Source organism: Drosophila albomicans, chromosome X, assembly GCF_009650485.2.
Source record: "Drosophila albomicans strain 15112-1751.03 chromosome X, ASM965048v2, whole genome shotgun sequence".
Classification (NCBI taxonomy): domain Eukaryota; kingdom Metazoa; phylum Arthropoda; class Insecta; order Diptera; family Drosophilidae; genus Drosophila; species Drosophila albomicans.
Genome location: NC_047627.2, coordinates 27,806,454 through 27,823,085, shown reverse-complemented (window position 1 = coordinate 27,823,085; position 16,632 = coordinate 27,806,454). Strand labels below are relative to the sequence as shown.

At 31.9% G+C, this 16,632-nt stretch overlaps 2 protein-coding genes across 2 annotated transcripts in view; both read right to left on the bottom strand.

Annotated features, from left to right (window-relative positions):
- LOC117578124 (neurobeachin) overlaps positions 1-16,632 on the bottom strand; it is a 294,046-nt gene that overhangs the window by 209,404 nt on the left and 68,010 nt on the right. The window lies entirely within an intron of this gene.
- LOC117578127 (proteasomal ubiquitin receptor ADRM1 homolog) lies at positions 6,188-6,803 on the bottom strand. Its single transcript, XM_034263325.2, has one exon. The coding sequence runs from the start codon at positions 6,786-6,788 to the stop codon at positions 6,264-6,266; it is 525 nt and encodes a 174-aa protein (XP_034119216.1). The 5' UTR covers positions 6,789-6,803; the 3' UTR covers positions 6,188-6,263.

Below are 16,632 nucleotides of genomic sequence, written 5' to 3'. Positions count from 1 at the left end.
TGCTGTTGTATGTAGCATCAATAAGCGGCATATTTAAGCTGCTTGCAACGTCGTCCCCTTTATTGTTGGCTGCTTTTAAGTAATTTTAATAGCAGTTCTTGTTATGGCTACGCATTAAGCACCAAATGTGCCACGCCCCCACCTTCACTGCTATATTAGCTTGCAGCTAAAGCTGGCCGAGCTTCTTGCTTAATATCAACTTAGCAAATTGCCTGCTTTACTGCTTTAGTGGGAATTCCTTCCAGGAATTTATACCTCAGCAGTTAGTCTGCGGAATTTCCGTGCAAAACGTAAAAAAAAAAAAACAATAGATGTGAAATGTGAAAATGGAAAAAGGAGTAGAAAAGTATTTCGCTGTTGTTGCTGCTGTTTTTATGCTGGCAAAGTTTCTCAAGCTCATCTCAAATACTTGATGTAATCCAAAGCGCAAATACCAGAAATTTTCATCAAATCTAACAAGCAGCCATAAACATGTTAATTATGAGCTAATTAGCTAAGCAAAAAGGAAGAATTACTACAAACAGCTCATCAATAATACAAATTCATTTATGCCTTAAAGTAAAGTGTGATAAACTGCAAATAAATAAGTTATTTAATAAGTTATTTAAGTTTAATAAATACCAATAATTATGGAAATGTTATTACAAAAGCTTCTTTTAAACCATTCTCGATAAGTTAACAAAAATTACTAAACTCTCAATAAATAAATAATGAAATAAGTAATTGAAGGTTAACAAATACCCATAATTAGGAAAACGTTATTAAAAAACCTGCAGCATTTACAAAAAAATTTTTTTTAAATTCCGAATGTAATTACAATGTTTAAAGCTCTCAAACAAAATTTCTTCAATCATCTAATATTATAAACAATAAAATAGTATTGTGAGGTAAGTCATATAATTTCGAATTATTTTCAAGACAATATTAATAAATTGGTTCGCCAATGGACAAGTTAAGAAGCTTGGCAACAAATACAAATTCAATTTGCATTCAGCATCAACAATAACAATTCCAATCGGAAATAAATGCAAAATTTGCAAAGCAGCTTAACAGCAAAATCCTAAACAATTTTATCACCTCAATTTTTGTGTTTTTTACTTTCCAAAAACAAACAAGTAAGAGAGCTACAGACGAGTAGGCTCGACTATGAGATACCCGCTACCCGTTTTCAGTTAATGAAAAAGACTTCGGTATTAAAATATATCAAATTAATATACGACAAAAATACTACAATATGCTGTTATATTTGGTTTATTGATATATTAATATATTCTAAATATACCAAATTAATATACCGCATAAATGCTAAAATATACTGTTTTATTTGGCTTTTTAATATATTAATATATTAAAAATATATCAAATTAATATACCGCAAAAATGCTAAAATATACTGTTTTATTTGGTTTATTGATATATTGATATATTCAAAATATACCAAATTAATATACGTGAAAAATACTTAAATATATTATCTGTTACATTTGGTTTTTTGATATATTAATATATTCAAAATATACCAAATTAAAATATACCGAAATAATATACTGAATTATACCAAAGGCTATTCAAAATATACCATATTACAATATACCAAATTGATATACTGCAAAAATACTAAAATATACCATTTCTTACATTTGGTTTATTGATTTTTTAATAAATTTAAAATATACCATATAAAAAATATACCAAATTGATATACCATAAAAATACTAAATTATACCAAAGGCTATATTTGGTATGTTTATACAAAACTATATTAAAAATATACCATATTACAATATACTAAATTGATATACTGCAAAAATACTAAAATATACCATACAAAAGTATTTCTTAAATAACTAATAAAATTTTCATCGCAATCGATTTTTCATGAATCATAAATACTATATTATCATGAATCATAAATTGTATACTAAAATTAGCTTCAAAATTAAGCTTGTTATTAAATTTATTCTGATTTGAATTATGTCTAACAAAATTATATCTCTATCTCTTATAGTTCCTGAGATCTACGTGTTTATACAGACGGACAGACATCGTCACGGTTGTTAATGCTGATCAAGAATATATCATATATACAGTATGAAATCGGAGATGATTCCTTCTGTCTGCCTATTCATTTCCTGCCGGCACAAAGTTATAATACCTTTTTATCCTACAGGTAGCGGGTATTAAAACGAAAACTTTGACCACACACAGAGAGAAAGAAGTGAACAGCATGGCATCAACTCGTAACCCACAACTGCATCGCAATTGGACGAGCGTAAAATCAAAATGAAGAAGATGCCGAGCGAAGAACAACTGCCAAAGTCGTTCACGAATTTCAATTAGAGAGCTCAGCGAGCAATTGCCAAAGTTTTGACAAAAAGAAAAACCCATCAAAAAAAAAAAAAAAAGGAAAACGCAAAACACACAAACAAATACATTTGGCGTCAGCTTGGAGTCCATCTAGACGGTGGACGGTGGGCGGTGGACGGTGGGCGTGGCAACGCAAGAGCGAACGAACTGTCCAACTGGGTTAGAATTGCCTTGTGGCTATTTGGCCAACGGCCAGAAACAAAACTCAGCAAATCTCTCTCGAGTATTTTTGGCCATAAAGTTATTGCCAGTTTTGGCAACGTTCGAAAATGCAAACGGAGGCTCTGACTATGCATTCAGTGCATGCCAAAGGCTCTAACGACACCACACACACACACACACACAGACACACACTATCGCACACTCACACACACACACACCTAATCAAGTAAATTACAACTAATAATGCGTTTGCATTTGGCAAAGTTGTAAATGGCTGGAAAACGCCTTCGGCTCTGACACTTGTGTGACTGCAACTGTAGCTATCTCTCTCTCTCTCTCGCTGTATGTGTGTGTGTGTGACAGCTTGTGTATTTGTATGTGTGTGCCTTTGGCTTGCAACAATCACAACACAAGCGCAACAACAACTTGCCACTTTGCCGTAGTTCAAGCGTTTTCATTATGCAGCAATTTAAGCTGCAATATTTGTGTGTGCTCTCGATACCCTGTAAAAAACGACAACAACACAACAAGGCTGCTCGACTTATCTCTTTAAATGCTATTATTGCATGGAAAGTAAACTAAGTGCAAAAATAATATAAAATATAATAAAAAACGAGTAATATTGCATATTACAAATATAGTAAAATAATAACTTTAAAATACATAATAAAAATATTTAATATATATATTGAAAATATAAAAATCAATGATTTAAATAAGACTAAATTTAATAAAAAACAACATAGGTTAAATAAAAGTAAAATAAAAAGTAAATTAAAATACATACAAATATATAGTAAGAGCAATAATAAATTAGCTTAACTACTTCCACGCCCAAATCAACTATTTACAGGGTATCTGCTGCGTTGTTTACTTCCACCACAAATTTACTTTTCGTAGTCGACTTTTTGGGCATGCACAACATTTTTCTCATTTTTTTTTCTGTCTCTCTTTGCTGTTGTTTGTTCTGCGCGCTGCGTTCGCATTTTGCCAGCACTTTAGACATTTTTTTATCGCCTCCCCTCCCCCCTCATAACACTCTGCGACCCGCTGACCCCGGTGGGAGCCACTGGCCCTGTTTTGCCATTACCCTTGTGAGCAATCCTTCCACTCACTTAGTTTCATTTGGGCACAAAAACAAAAAAAAAAAAAACAGACAGCACAAAAATTTGCCGAAAAATAGAAAAATAAAACAAGCAACCAAAAAAAAAAAAAAAACATCGAAAGCAAAGCGCAAAAAGCTCCCGCAAATGATGCAGAGTCAAAAAAAAGGGGAACCAACAAAAAAAAAAAAAAAAAAAAAAAAAAAAACGAAAAAGATATGAAAAGAAAACAAGAAAAATACCATAAAATTTTGCTGCTGTCGCATGCCTAGCAATGCAATCCATACACCCTCCTCCTCTCCTCTTCTCTCTACACTTCCCTTGATTCCCGATAGCCGACCCTTTGGCTTACTTTGCACTTTGCAACTATTTTTTAGCAAATTTCTTAACGTCACCAAAAAGAGTATACGTCTTGGGACAACAAATATGTGACAAAGAAAACCAAACTCTAAAAATAAATTATTAATTAAAATAAATATAATTTTAAATTCAAATTTTGAAAAGAAAAAAAATTTTTGAAGACTTCATTGTTTTAAAGTTTTCAAGAATTTCATTTCATTTGAAATTTTACCGAAAATTATTAAATTTGTAGTTTTATCAATTCATTCTTCTTTTGTAATTTTGCAATCAAATTTGAAATGTGGAACTTGATTTTAGTCATTGACATTTCTTAGCTTAAAATTGTCTACAACAAATTATTATTTCAATCGTAATTCAATTGATTTGTATGCTTCATTTTTTGCTCGTTATCAAGGGTATCAAATCTTCGTTGCAGCCTTTGGTTTTATTGCTTATATTTCTTCTGCCATGTCATTTTTTTGTCTGTTTTTTTTTTTTTTTTTTTGCTGCCTGCTTTGGTGTCGTTTGGTGTCTTTTATATCAATTTTAAGTATTTTTATTTTTTAGTCGTCTGCTTCCTTTCACGTCTTGTGCTCGAGTTGTCGTCTAACTTATGCCATCTCATTTATCTTCGTAACTTCGCTTGCCAGCCATTTTTTTTTTTCCTTTTTTCTAGTTGCATCTTTTGTTTTTGTTTTTTTTTCGGTTCTTCTGTTTTTTTGATGGGTGCAACGGGCCCTGCAGATACTTTGAGGCAGTTATTGCATTTTTTGTCCTGTTTTTTTCTTTTTTTTTTTGTGTGGATGGCGTTACAAAGTTTTAAGCGCCACATCACAATCGAAATGCATCACTGAGCAGCACGATTTACTTTATATTGTTCTGTCTCCCAATACATTCGATACTTTTTTGTTTTTTTTTTTGTCTGCTGCCTGCTGTCTTGATGTTGTATTTCAACTTTGTTGGCTTTGAGCAAATAGAAAAGTGCAGCAAGTGTGTTTTTATAGCTATTTTATGGCAATAAATGCGCATAAAGTTTAGACGCAAGTGCACAGATGTGGAATAACTATCGATAAATTGTTTGTACACTTTGTATTTTCACTTATTCGATGCATCATTAAAAGCAATATAAATATTGAATACTTATTGTTAAATATTCATCTACTTTCTATGCTTTTTTATTGCTCTTCGCTCGCTTTACATGTAACGATTTATGACTGAATTACTATCGATAAATTTTACACACTTTGTATTAGAAATTGATCATTACAAATTATAAAATAAAAGATGTATTTTTATATATTCAAACAATTAAGAGACTTTTGTTGCTCTCTGGCTATTTTAAAATAGCAAATGTATGACGTTATTTCAGAGATGTAAAATAACTATCGATAAATTGTTTGTACACTTTGTATTTTCACTTATTCGATGAATCATTAAAAGCAATATAAATTTTGAATACTTATTGTTAAATATACGTCTACTTTCTATGCATTTTTATTGCTCTTCGCTCGTTTTACATGTAACGATTTATGACTGAATTACTATCGATAAATTTTACACACTTTGTATTAGAAATTGATCATTACAAATTATAAAATAAAAGATGTATTTTCATATATTCAAACAATTAAGAGACTTTTCTTGCTCTCTGGCTATTTTAAAATAGCAAATGTATGACGTTATTTCAGAGATGTGGAATAACTATCGATAAATTGTTTGTACACTTTGTATTTTCACTTATTCGATGCATCATTAAAAGCAATATAAATATTGAATACTTATTGTTAAATATTCGTCTACTTTCTATGCTTTTTTATTGCTCTTCGCTCGTTTTACATGTAACGATTTATGACTGAATTACTATCGATAAATTTTACACACTTTGTATTAGAAATTGATCATTAATAGAAATTATAAAATAAAAGATGTATTTTCATATATTCAAACAATTAAGAGACTTTTGTTGCTCTCTGGCTATTTTAAAATAGCAAATGTATGACATTATTTCAGAGATGTAAAATAACTATCGATAGTAAATTCTAATTAAATAGAAAATAATAACACAAAAGAGTTTCTGTTCATCTATTGAAATATTCATTAAATTGTTATTATACCATTCCTGTTTCACAACTAACAATTTATCGTTCTGACTGCTTCAAATTGACATTTCTTCAAATGTGTAATAACTATCGATAAAATCTAAACACTTTGTTGAATTCATTTATTTCACAAATTTCTTTTATTTGACTTCCTTCTTATTGCTCTCTCGCTGGCTGTGTTACAACTAACAATTTATGACTCTGACTGCTTCAAATTGGCGCCTTTCACCGACTTGAGTGAATAATCATCATCGGAATTCGTGTTTGATCTGAGCAGCTCATTGACCTGGGCACAAATCTCAGCATCGTGCTCGAATCGGGGATCCTGCATCCAAAAGAATAAACGATTTGGCGATCGTCGAAACTTGAGCACATAGATGCGACCCGTTTTACACGACTCGACGCGATGGAATTCCAAAGTGCCCGGCGATACGATGATATCGATTTCAACCGCCATGCGTCGACGATCCATCCAGCAGAAATGCAAATCGTAGGCCTCATCGCGATACAGATAGATGAGACCCTTGCGATTGTCTGGCTCGACCATTTGGGCACCTTGAATCATGCGCCCGGCCTTGAACTCAACCAGATGCCTATCAGCGTCTGCCGAATCGCTATCCAGTTTGAATAAATCGAAAGAAATGTGTGTGTGTGAGAGAAGAAAAACTATCGAAATCGAAATCGAACTTGAAATCTGAATTTTGTTGAAAGATTTCATTCCGAGTCGTCGCCTGCTGCAGAAGTTCAGTTCAAATATCAATTAGAAAACACGTGTGCGTATACGTATGTGTGTGTGTGTGTGTATGTGTGTGTTGTGTTCGAGTTTATAGCATACTTCGGGGCCACCTTCGACTGCAATTGACCTTTAATTGCGCACTTAAAAGCACATAAAAACGTGGCCAGCACATTGCCAGGACATGTCCAAACATGTGTACAATATACACACAGCCACTTGCAATGCGTGTGTGTGTGTGTGAGGGCAGAGGAGGTGGGCGTGTCTCGGGTCGTAAGTGCGGCCAGCTTAGCCGTGCACAATTAAATTAAAGTGATGACTTATATAGCTTAACGTGCATCGAATGGAATTGCCCAACTAAAGTGAAGCAGCCGGAAAGCAAATGACAGAGAGAGACAGAGAAAGAGCAAGGAGCGAAACAGAGAGAGATTGAGAAAAAGAGAGGCAACTCAGTTGTGCAGTTTTGTGTACAAGTCAGCGAGAGTCGGATAAACAGCAAGCGCACTCGAGCGCAACAAAAGCAACTTGTATTTGCAACGAACACAGACTATCGATAACACTTAGAAATGTTATCGATATTAGAGAGCTATGCATAATTTGTTAAGTACATTTGTTAGGGCGAGAAGAGAAAATCAATAAAAACAGTAGCTTTCTTTAAATATTAAATCATTTTTACTTAAATAATAAACTTTTATTTTCAGACTTTTAAATATAGCGTGTTTTAAAATTTGCAATTAATAATATATATTGATATATTGATTAATGTTAAATTAGGATTTAGGATTTCAATTTTTGTGAATTGATCACAGCAAGAAAGCCAATTTTAAAACCACTAAGAATACGTCTCAATAAAAGCAATTAAATGCAGTATTATTCGTAAGATATACCGAATAAGTATAACGAACAAAATACTAAAATGTATCGTAGGCTAAGTTCGATATATATTTATACTATATATTTATAATATGCGTTAGTATTCTTAACATCTTAATATAACCAAAAAACTCTGAAGTATACCAAAGGCTATGTTTAGTATATGATTGTACTATATATTCCAATATCCAATGCGATAGTATTCTTAAAATATATCAATATAACAAAAAGTACACAAATATACCATAAGTTATATATGGTATAAATGTATTTGTAATACATATTCATCCTATGCAGTCGTATTCTTAGAATATATCAAATGTATAAAATATAAAAAATTCTAAAACATACTCTAGGCAATGTTTGGTATATATTTCTTCAATATAATCATACTATGAGTTAGTATTTTTAAACGAAAAAATACCAAAATGTACCTTTAGTTATGTTTGCTATATACTTCTACTACATGCTCATTTCTTATATGCCTCGAAACAATTGTAAATTGCCATTTCTTAAAGTTGGAATTAAAGAAGACAGCACTTTAAGACACCCAAAATCCAAAACAAATGTAAATGCCTACAAAAGTTAGCAAAGCTAAATGCATTATTCAGATATTGTATAAATAATACAAAAGCTCAAGTTGCAAAGGAGGCCAAAACAATTTCAATACGCTGTTGGCCTCTGAGGACACGAAGAATATGAGCGCACATAATGCGACTGCAATTATAAACTAATTATAGAAAATGTAAATTTAAATCTCTCTCTCTCTCTCTCTCTCTGAGTCTCTTTCATGTATGCATAATATATGTATAGTATAGTATACTAGTGTATATCAAATGTTGTTCGCTGAAAGATGTTGTTGCCATTAGTTAAGCTCCATGTTTTCCGGCTTCTTCGTTTTCCATATATGGAAAAGTGTCGTCGTATATAGTGCAAAAGTAGCGCAGCATCTGTATAAAGATGTGTGTGTGTGTGTGCTGCATCATTAAGATGTGGGCATATATACATACATATATGGGGTATATATATCTTGTGTATAACAAGCCATATAGCATATGTCCCTGTTCACCTTGTGTGTGCGCGTTTTAATGATGCCAAGGCGAGTCCTGGAATCATTCCGAAAGGGAGGGAGAGAGAGAGAGAGAGAGTCCACAAACCAGGCAGTAGCCAGGCTTTTGCTCCTGTTCCTTTGGGGGCCGAACGCCGTTCGAAAGCAATTACAATTTAAGTATTTAATTAGGGAATTACGTGAGCAAATACACACGCCCAGACACGAAAAAGAAGAAGCCAACGAAAACCGAGATGACGTTTTTTTTCGTTCGTTCTTTAGCAAAATAAAATAGCGTAACGTAGTTGCCACAATCGAAAAAAAAGTAAAGAAAACAAACGTCGAAAGTCACCTGCTCCCAATGCCAATAAAAATGATGCCAATTTCTGTAGCAGCAAAACACAATTTACAATTTACAGTTTACGCTTTACGCGCATTCACATTCACATTCACACACACACACATACACAGAGCATCATTGGCTTTCACCTCGGCATCCCCTCGGCGCAATTTTCTAAGCACATGAACAAATAGTAAATAAAATCAAGAACTATAAAAAAAAAAAATGTTAGGAAAATAGGTAAAAGCGTCAACGTTGTGCGAGAGCATTGAAAATTGTTAAATTGCACAGCGTTATGTTGACAAATGCTTAAAACCCTCAACGCACACACACACACACTAACACACACACACACAGAGAGAGTTTTCCTTTCCCTTTTGTCGATTTTCTGGTCCATAATCTACCCTCTGGCTTTGACATTGACGCAGTTTTCTTGTTCAAAATTTCCCTTATTCCATTCACATTTTATATACGAGTATTTTTATACCCGCTACCCATAGAGTAGAAGGGTATTATAACTTTGTGCCGACAGGAAATGTATGTAACAGGTAGAAGGAGGCATCTCCGACCCTATAAAGTATATATATTCTTGATCAGCGTCAACAGCCGAGACGATCTAGCCATGACCGTCTGTATGTCTATCTGTCTGTCTGTCTGTCTGTCCGTCCGTCCGTATGAAACACTGGATCTCAGAGACTATAAGAGATAGAGCTATAATTTTTTTTCGACAGCATTTGTTATGTTTGCACGCAGATCAAGTTTATTTCAAATTTTTTCCACGCTCACTTCCGCCCCCGCAAATCAAAAAAAATCGAATAACAAGCGTAAATTTAAAGCTAGAGTTGCGAATTTTAGTATATACTATAATTACTACAGTAGTTATGATTCCTGATGCGATCAGATAAAAATTGTAGAAGTTATTATAGAAATACTTTTGGGCAAAAGCGCCTACTTACTAGGGTCTGAGTTGCTTTGGCCGACAATCTGGCACATTGTGCCGTCCATGGTATATTTTGAAGGGTGTACTATATCGATATACCAAACATACCATTTGGTATATTTTTAGTATTTTTTTTTAGTATTTTCGGTATATTTTGAAAATGATACCGCAATATTTTGCCTATATTAAAGCGGGTATCTCACAGTCGAGCACACTCGACTGTAACTTTCTTACTTGTTTTTTTCTGTTGTTGTCATTTTCATTTTTATGCTTTTATTTCTCGTTGAGTATCAATAAATTTCCCGTTGGCTAAAGCAAACAGTAAAAGGAGGGTAAACACACCTACGGAAACACCTACACACACACACACACACTCCTACGCTTACACATACATATACATATATTAATAAGTACATTTGAGCTCCATCAGAACGATTGTAACGCCATCAAGTATCCGAGCTGTTGCCATCAATATCTTTTATAGCTTTCATTATAAGCCAAAAAAAAAAAAAAAAAACGAAAACAAAAGAAAAACTTACTTAAAAGTTTATTTATTACCATAAGCAATGTGCGTTTTATTCGCATTTAACTTTAACCTTACGTTTACTATTGCTTTTTTTTATTAAAAGTGAACATGGCGAAAATGTAAAAGTTTGAGGAAGAAAAACGTGTGGAAAGTGCTGACAGCTTTATATTTTTGCAAAAGTTATTTGGTTTTGAATAATAACAAATATTTAAAATAATTAAAAATATCTTTATGATTATCTCTTATTTATTTTCTTAAAGTTTTCCTTTGCATTTTATGTTTTTTTTAAACATAATATAAATAAATTGCCGAGTCTTACAAATACTTCATAAGGATAAATTCATTTAATGAGCTTTGTTTATAAGAAGTCATTTCTATATTGGAAACATATCAATTAATTAGCTTTTGCTTGTCGATTTCCTGTATTGAAAGATAAATCAGTTCATTACTTAATTTGTCAACATAATAATCATAAATTCTGCTTAAAATGGTTTCATTTAAGCTCAATTTATAAAGCAAATTTCTTTAGCTCATTTTTATATTGAAAAATAAATCAATTAATTCGGTATTGCTAAAGCTAGCAAACTTTATTTATATTCGGTAATTTGTGTATTAAAATATAAATGAATTCATTAACTTTTGCTTGCTCAAATTGTCCACAAAATATTCATAGATTCGGCTTGTCAAATATTTGTATATTAAAATTCTTCTAGAGATTTTATTAAGCATTATAAATACATACGCCCCCTTATTTTATTGATCAAGTATCGCAACTGAAGTGAAAGATAAATCAATTAATTGCATTTTAAGAGAGAGGAGAAATCAGACAAGAGCTGCGAATGAAGAACGCGTGTTAATCGTAAAAGTGTAACGTGAGTTTTCATTACGAGTTATTGCATACTTTTAGGCGCAGTCACAGCAAATAAATGTATGTATGTATGTGTGAGTGTCTGTTTGTCTGTTTGTGTTACACGCCAATTGGCCGTCAAGTTGCATAAATGAAATTTTGCGGGCTTAAAATCTCGCATTTTACTTGTTGTTCGTTCGCATTTTATTATACAACACAGGCCGAAGGATAATGCCGCCTTAAATGCGTGTGTGTATGTGTGTGGCAGGCATTAATGAAGTGTTTGTGGCATGTTTGTCAAGCCCTTATATACATACATATATGTATATGTATTTATTTATATATTAACCAAACTGAGCCGTAGCAAGTGGATTATAAATTCACGAAATACTCGAAATAAAACGTAATATCTTAAACATGAATAAAGCTATGAATGCCAACAGCCATGAATACACTTATTAAGTGAATGCGTTTGAATACTTTGCCGGCTGACTTTAAGTGTTCACAGACGCAAACGCAAAATTGATTGAATAATTCACGCAATTTTGAAGCCAGACAAGCCAAATTTAAATTCAAGCAAGTGAGAAAAATTACGATCGAGTGTGCTCGACTGTGAGATACCCGCTCCTATTTTGACTAAAAGCAAAACAGTGCGGTATAATATACTACAAATATACCAAAGATACCAGAAACTCCTTTTTGAATAGAAGCAAAACATCTCGATATTATTCATAAAATATACCACCTAAAAAATACTAAAAATATGTCAAAGATACCCGTTACCCACTTTGAAAAGGCAAAAGAATATAATATTAATCTTGGAATATACCAAAATAATATACCACAAACATACTAAAATATACCAAAGGTCATATTTGGTATATTAATAAAGTAGTACATTCGTTAAAAAAATATGTATGTATCTGTATAAATAATATACCAAATAATATGCCACAAATATACTTAAAATATACTAAAGGTTATATTTGGTATATTACTGAAGTAGTACATTCGTTTAAAAAATATATCTGCATCTCTTAAGTCTCAAATTAACATACCGCAAATATACTAAAATATACCGAAAGGTGTATTTGGTATATTAAAATAGTACTAGTGAGGTATGATTAAAATATACCAAATAATATATCAAAATAATATACTACAAATATACTAAAATATACCAAAGGTCATATTTGGTATATTAATAAAGTAGTTCATTAGTTAAAAAAATATATCTGCATCTCTTAAATCTCAAATTAACATACCGCAAATATACTAAAATACACCGAAAGGTATATTTGGTATATTAAAATAGTACCAGTGAGGTATGATTAAAATATACCCAATAATATACCAAATGATATGCCACAAATATACTTAAAATATACTAAAGGTTATATTTGGTATATTAATAAAGTAGCACATTCGTTAAAAAAATATATCTTTATCTCTTAATTCTCTAATTAACACCGCAAATATACTAAAATATACCGACACGTATATTTGGTATATTAAAATAGTACATATATTCAATTAAACAAAAAAATATATATCTAAAAATATATATCTCTTAAGTCTCAATTTAATATATCGCGAAAATACTAAAATATACCAAAGGCTATATTTGGTATATTAATATGTTACTAGATTCGATCGAAACATCATTCTATCTCTATTTCTTATAGTCTCTGAACTTTAGGCATTTCACAGATGAACATGGCTTTAGCCTCAGATATTGATGCTGATCAATAATATACATATGTTATATACTAGATGGGTTCTGAGATGATTCTTTCTGCCTGTTACATACATTTCCTTCAGACACAAAGCTATAATTATTATTAATTGTTTAGAGAATAAACCAAAATTGAATTAAATCCAGACTTAAGTTAAGCTGATTGCAAGAGTACAAATCGAATGAAAGGTAAATATTATTTATGTACTCTGCAAGAATATTTATGAATGTGAACAGTTTGTTAGTGAGTGAGTGAGTGAGTGAATGCTTGAATGCACTCATTAGGCAATTAGAACTGCATCAGTCTTGGGTATATTCATTGAACTCATGTTACTAACTGTCTATCATCGTCTGTCTCTTCTTCCCACACACACACACATTACACAATCAATTTGTATGCTCTCCAATTAAGCTGAAAATCCAATTGCAATAAAGTAACTGCAACTCGCAATGCAGTTTCAAATCGAATTCATCGCTTGGCACATTGGCAATTCAATAAAGCAAGAGAGGCAGAGCGAAAGAGAGAAAGAGAGAGAGCAGCAAATTTAAATCAAAATCAATTAAACTTATTGAACTACATTTCGTAGGATAATCCATTTTTGAAAGTGCATTTGAAAACCTTAAGCACATCACATTCAGCAACATTTTATTTACAATTGATTCAATTGGATTGCTGCCTCGAGTTAATTGACTTGCCAATCATTTATTTATATTTTATTTAGTGTCTGTCATTTTAATTAGTAAAAAAAAGATGCCTAAAATTTTTATAATTTACAATTATATTACAAAAATTGTCATATATATTTAGAACCTATTTTTTTCATAATTTATTGAAATGGATTGAATGGAGAGAAGCAAAGTTTAATGACTTCAAATGATAAACAAGAAAATTGGAATTATCAAACAATAAAATTCGACATAAATATTAATAGATAGAATAACTTCTTCTTTAACGTAAATTGTATGTTGTTCAGTACTATCAACAATCGAACAAAGATTAATTGATTCGAGTAATCACCTTAAAAATATGAAATATCAAAAAATAAGCTTCAACTAAAGCGAATTGTTGATAGAGTATTGTTGATTTGGAACTATCAGTGGATATAATAAAGACCTCAAGCCACATTATCAAGTTCTTATTTAAATTTAATTCATTTTTGTTCAGTATTACTAATCCACGTAAATAACTTATTAAGAAATTCACTTGTGTTCAGTACTAGTAACAATCGAACAAAGATTAATTCCTTCAAATAATATGTAATACGAATATATAAACTTCAACTAAAGCGGAAATAAATATTCAATAGATTATTGTTGATTATTTTCAACTATTATATATTGCATGAAGAGCTCAATTCACAATCGAAATATATAACGCAAGCATATCAATATGCTAGCCAATAAAATGCCAGCAAATTGCAAAGAGCTGAGAGATGCGAGACTAAAGATTGGCAGTGAAAACAAAGCCAGCAACAGCTGTAACCATTAGGTGGAGACGATGTTTCACACACACAAGGAGTACGAAGAAGAAGAAGAAGCTGCGTTACGCTAGCTTATAACCCGAGCAACCACATTACGTATACGCAACGTTGCGTCGCGTTTCGAGTTCGAGTTGCCGTTTGCGTTTGCGTTTGCGTTGAGTGGGGAACTGTGTTCGAGTCATTAATTCATGGGCATGAAGTTGATTGCGTTTTGTTTGGTTTCATTTTAGTTGCTTGGCGTTAAGTTGTGTGCACAGCCAGACAGGCCAATTAAATAGGCGCAAGGAGTCAACTTCATATTAACACATACTTAGACAGCAGCGAACAGAGTGGGAGTGCTGTGTATATGTATGTATGTGTGTGTGTGAGCAACACACAAAAGCTGCGTTGTAACCCACGTAACCGGTAAGTTTATGAATTTCAAAAATGCGCCCCATTGCCTAAACTAATTTTCCTGCACACGCAATCGCCCACACACACACACGCACAGTGTGTGCTTTTCAATTTCCAACCCACACACACACACACACACACAGGCATCCCTTTTTTTATACTTCCTTTGTGCGTATTCGCGGCGGTTGTTTAGAGAGGCGTCTGTCAAAGCAGCGTCCACAAAGCAAAAAGCAAAACACGAAGAAAAAAATGTATGAAACAACAAAAACGAAATGCGAAAAAAAGACAAAAAACGCAGACCATGCAAAAGTGAAAATCGCCAGCAGTTAGGCGACTACGCAGATAGCCTTTAAAAAGTTTAAATGTAGCACAAAGAAAACAGAAATTTAATCAATTTTGGCTGACAACTAAAATGTCAACATATGTATGGATAAAATGTAATAAAGTCTTAACAGAGAATCTCTTTTAAATTGGTTGATATTAAAAATATAATATAATATATATGAATACTAAATACAGATAAATTCCGATACAGAGAAAAGACAAAAAAATGATAAGTTACAATAATTTTATAACTAAATAATGAAATTCAACTTAATATAAATTTCGAGTAAACAGAAACTTTATCAATTTTTGTTAACAAATAAAATGTCAACATATGTATGGATAAAATGTAATAAAGTCTTAACAGAGAATCTCTTTTAAATTGGTGAATAATATAAATACTTATGACTAAAAAACACAGATAAAATGCTAAAAAAAAAAAATTGTATGAAACTGTTTGAAATAATTCATTCAAAATGTATATAAATTTCTAATAAACTTATGACTGAATGACAAAATACAAATATAAGCATAATAAAATAATAATCTATATACAAAGAAAGATATTAATAAAGAACTAATATATATATTAATAGATAATCTATTTATAGATTCCCATATATAAAATATATTTGAGATAAAATACAATAGAAAATGTAAAGCGAATTTCTACTAAATAGACGACTAAAAGACACATATAGGCACAATATATTTATTTATAAATAAAATAGATATCGAGATGAAATGCAATACCAAATTAAAAAACAATTTCAACGAATTTTTTATGTAAACAACATAAAAACAAATATATTTCCATATTAAATGTAAACAATATGTTGGCTCAAACTTTTGTCTGCAAAGCTGTAATTAACAAATGGATTTTGTATTAAATTAGACGATGCCATTTGAATTGTGTAATAAATTTCCAAATCTATTGATACACTTGCGTGCATTTTAATTCAATACGAAAAAAAAGTGAAATGCGTGTGCTAAATTTCAACTATATGTTTGCAGCTTAATAAACCAATTAAAAAACAAAGCGCTCAGTTTTCAAACACAGTTTTCGCTGCCTCTTTTTCTCTCTTTTGAAATAGTGGCAGCTGCTACTGCGGCTGTGTTGCATGCAACAAACCAACACACACACACACACACACACACACACAGAGACAGAAAGGAGGCGTGGCATCAGCTCGAAATGAACTATCGCTGGCAGGGCTTTGGCTTTGTTGTTGTTGTTGTTGTTGTTGTTGTTGCAACATGTAAACGCGGTCTTGCAACAGCAGCTTGTTGCCGAGCCGCCTTTGTGGCCACCATTGTTGCCT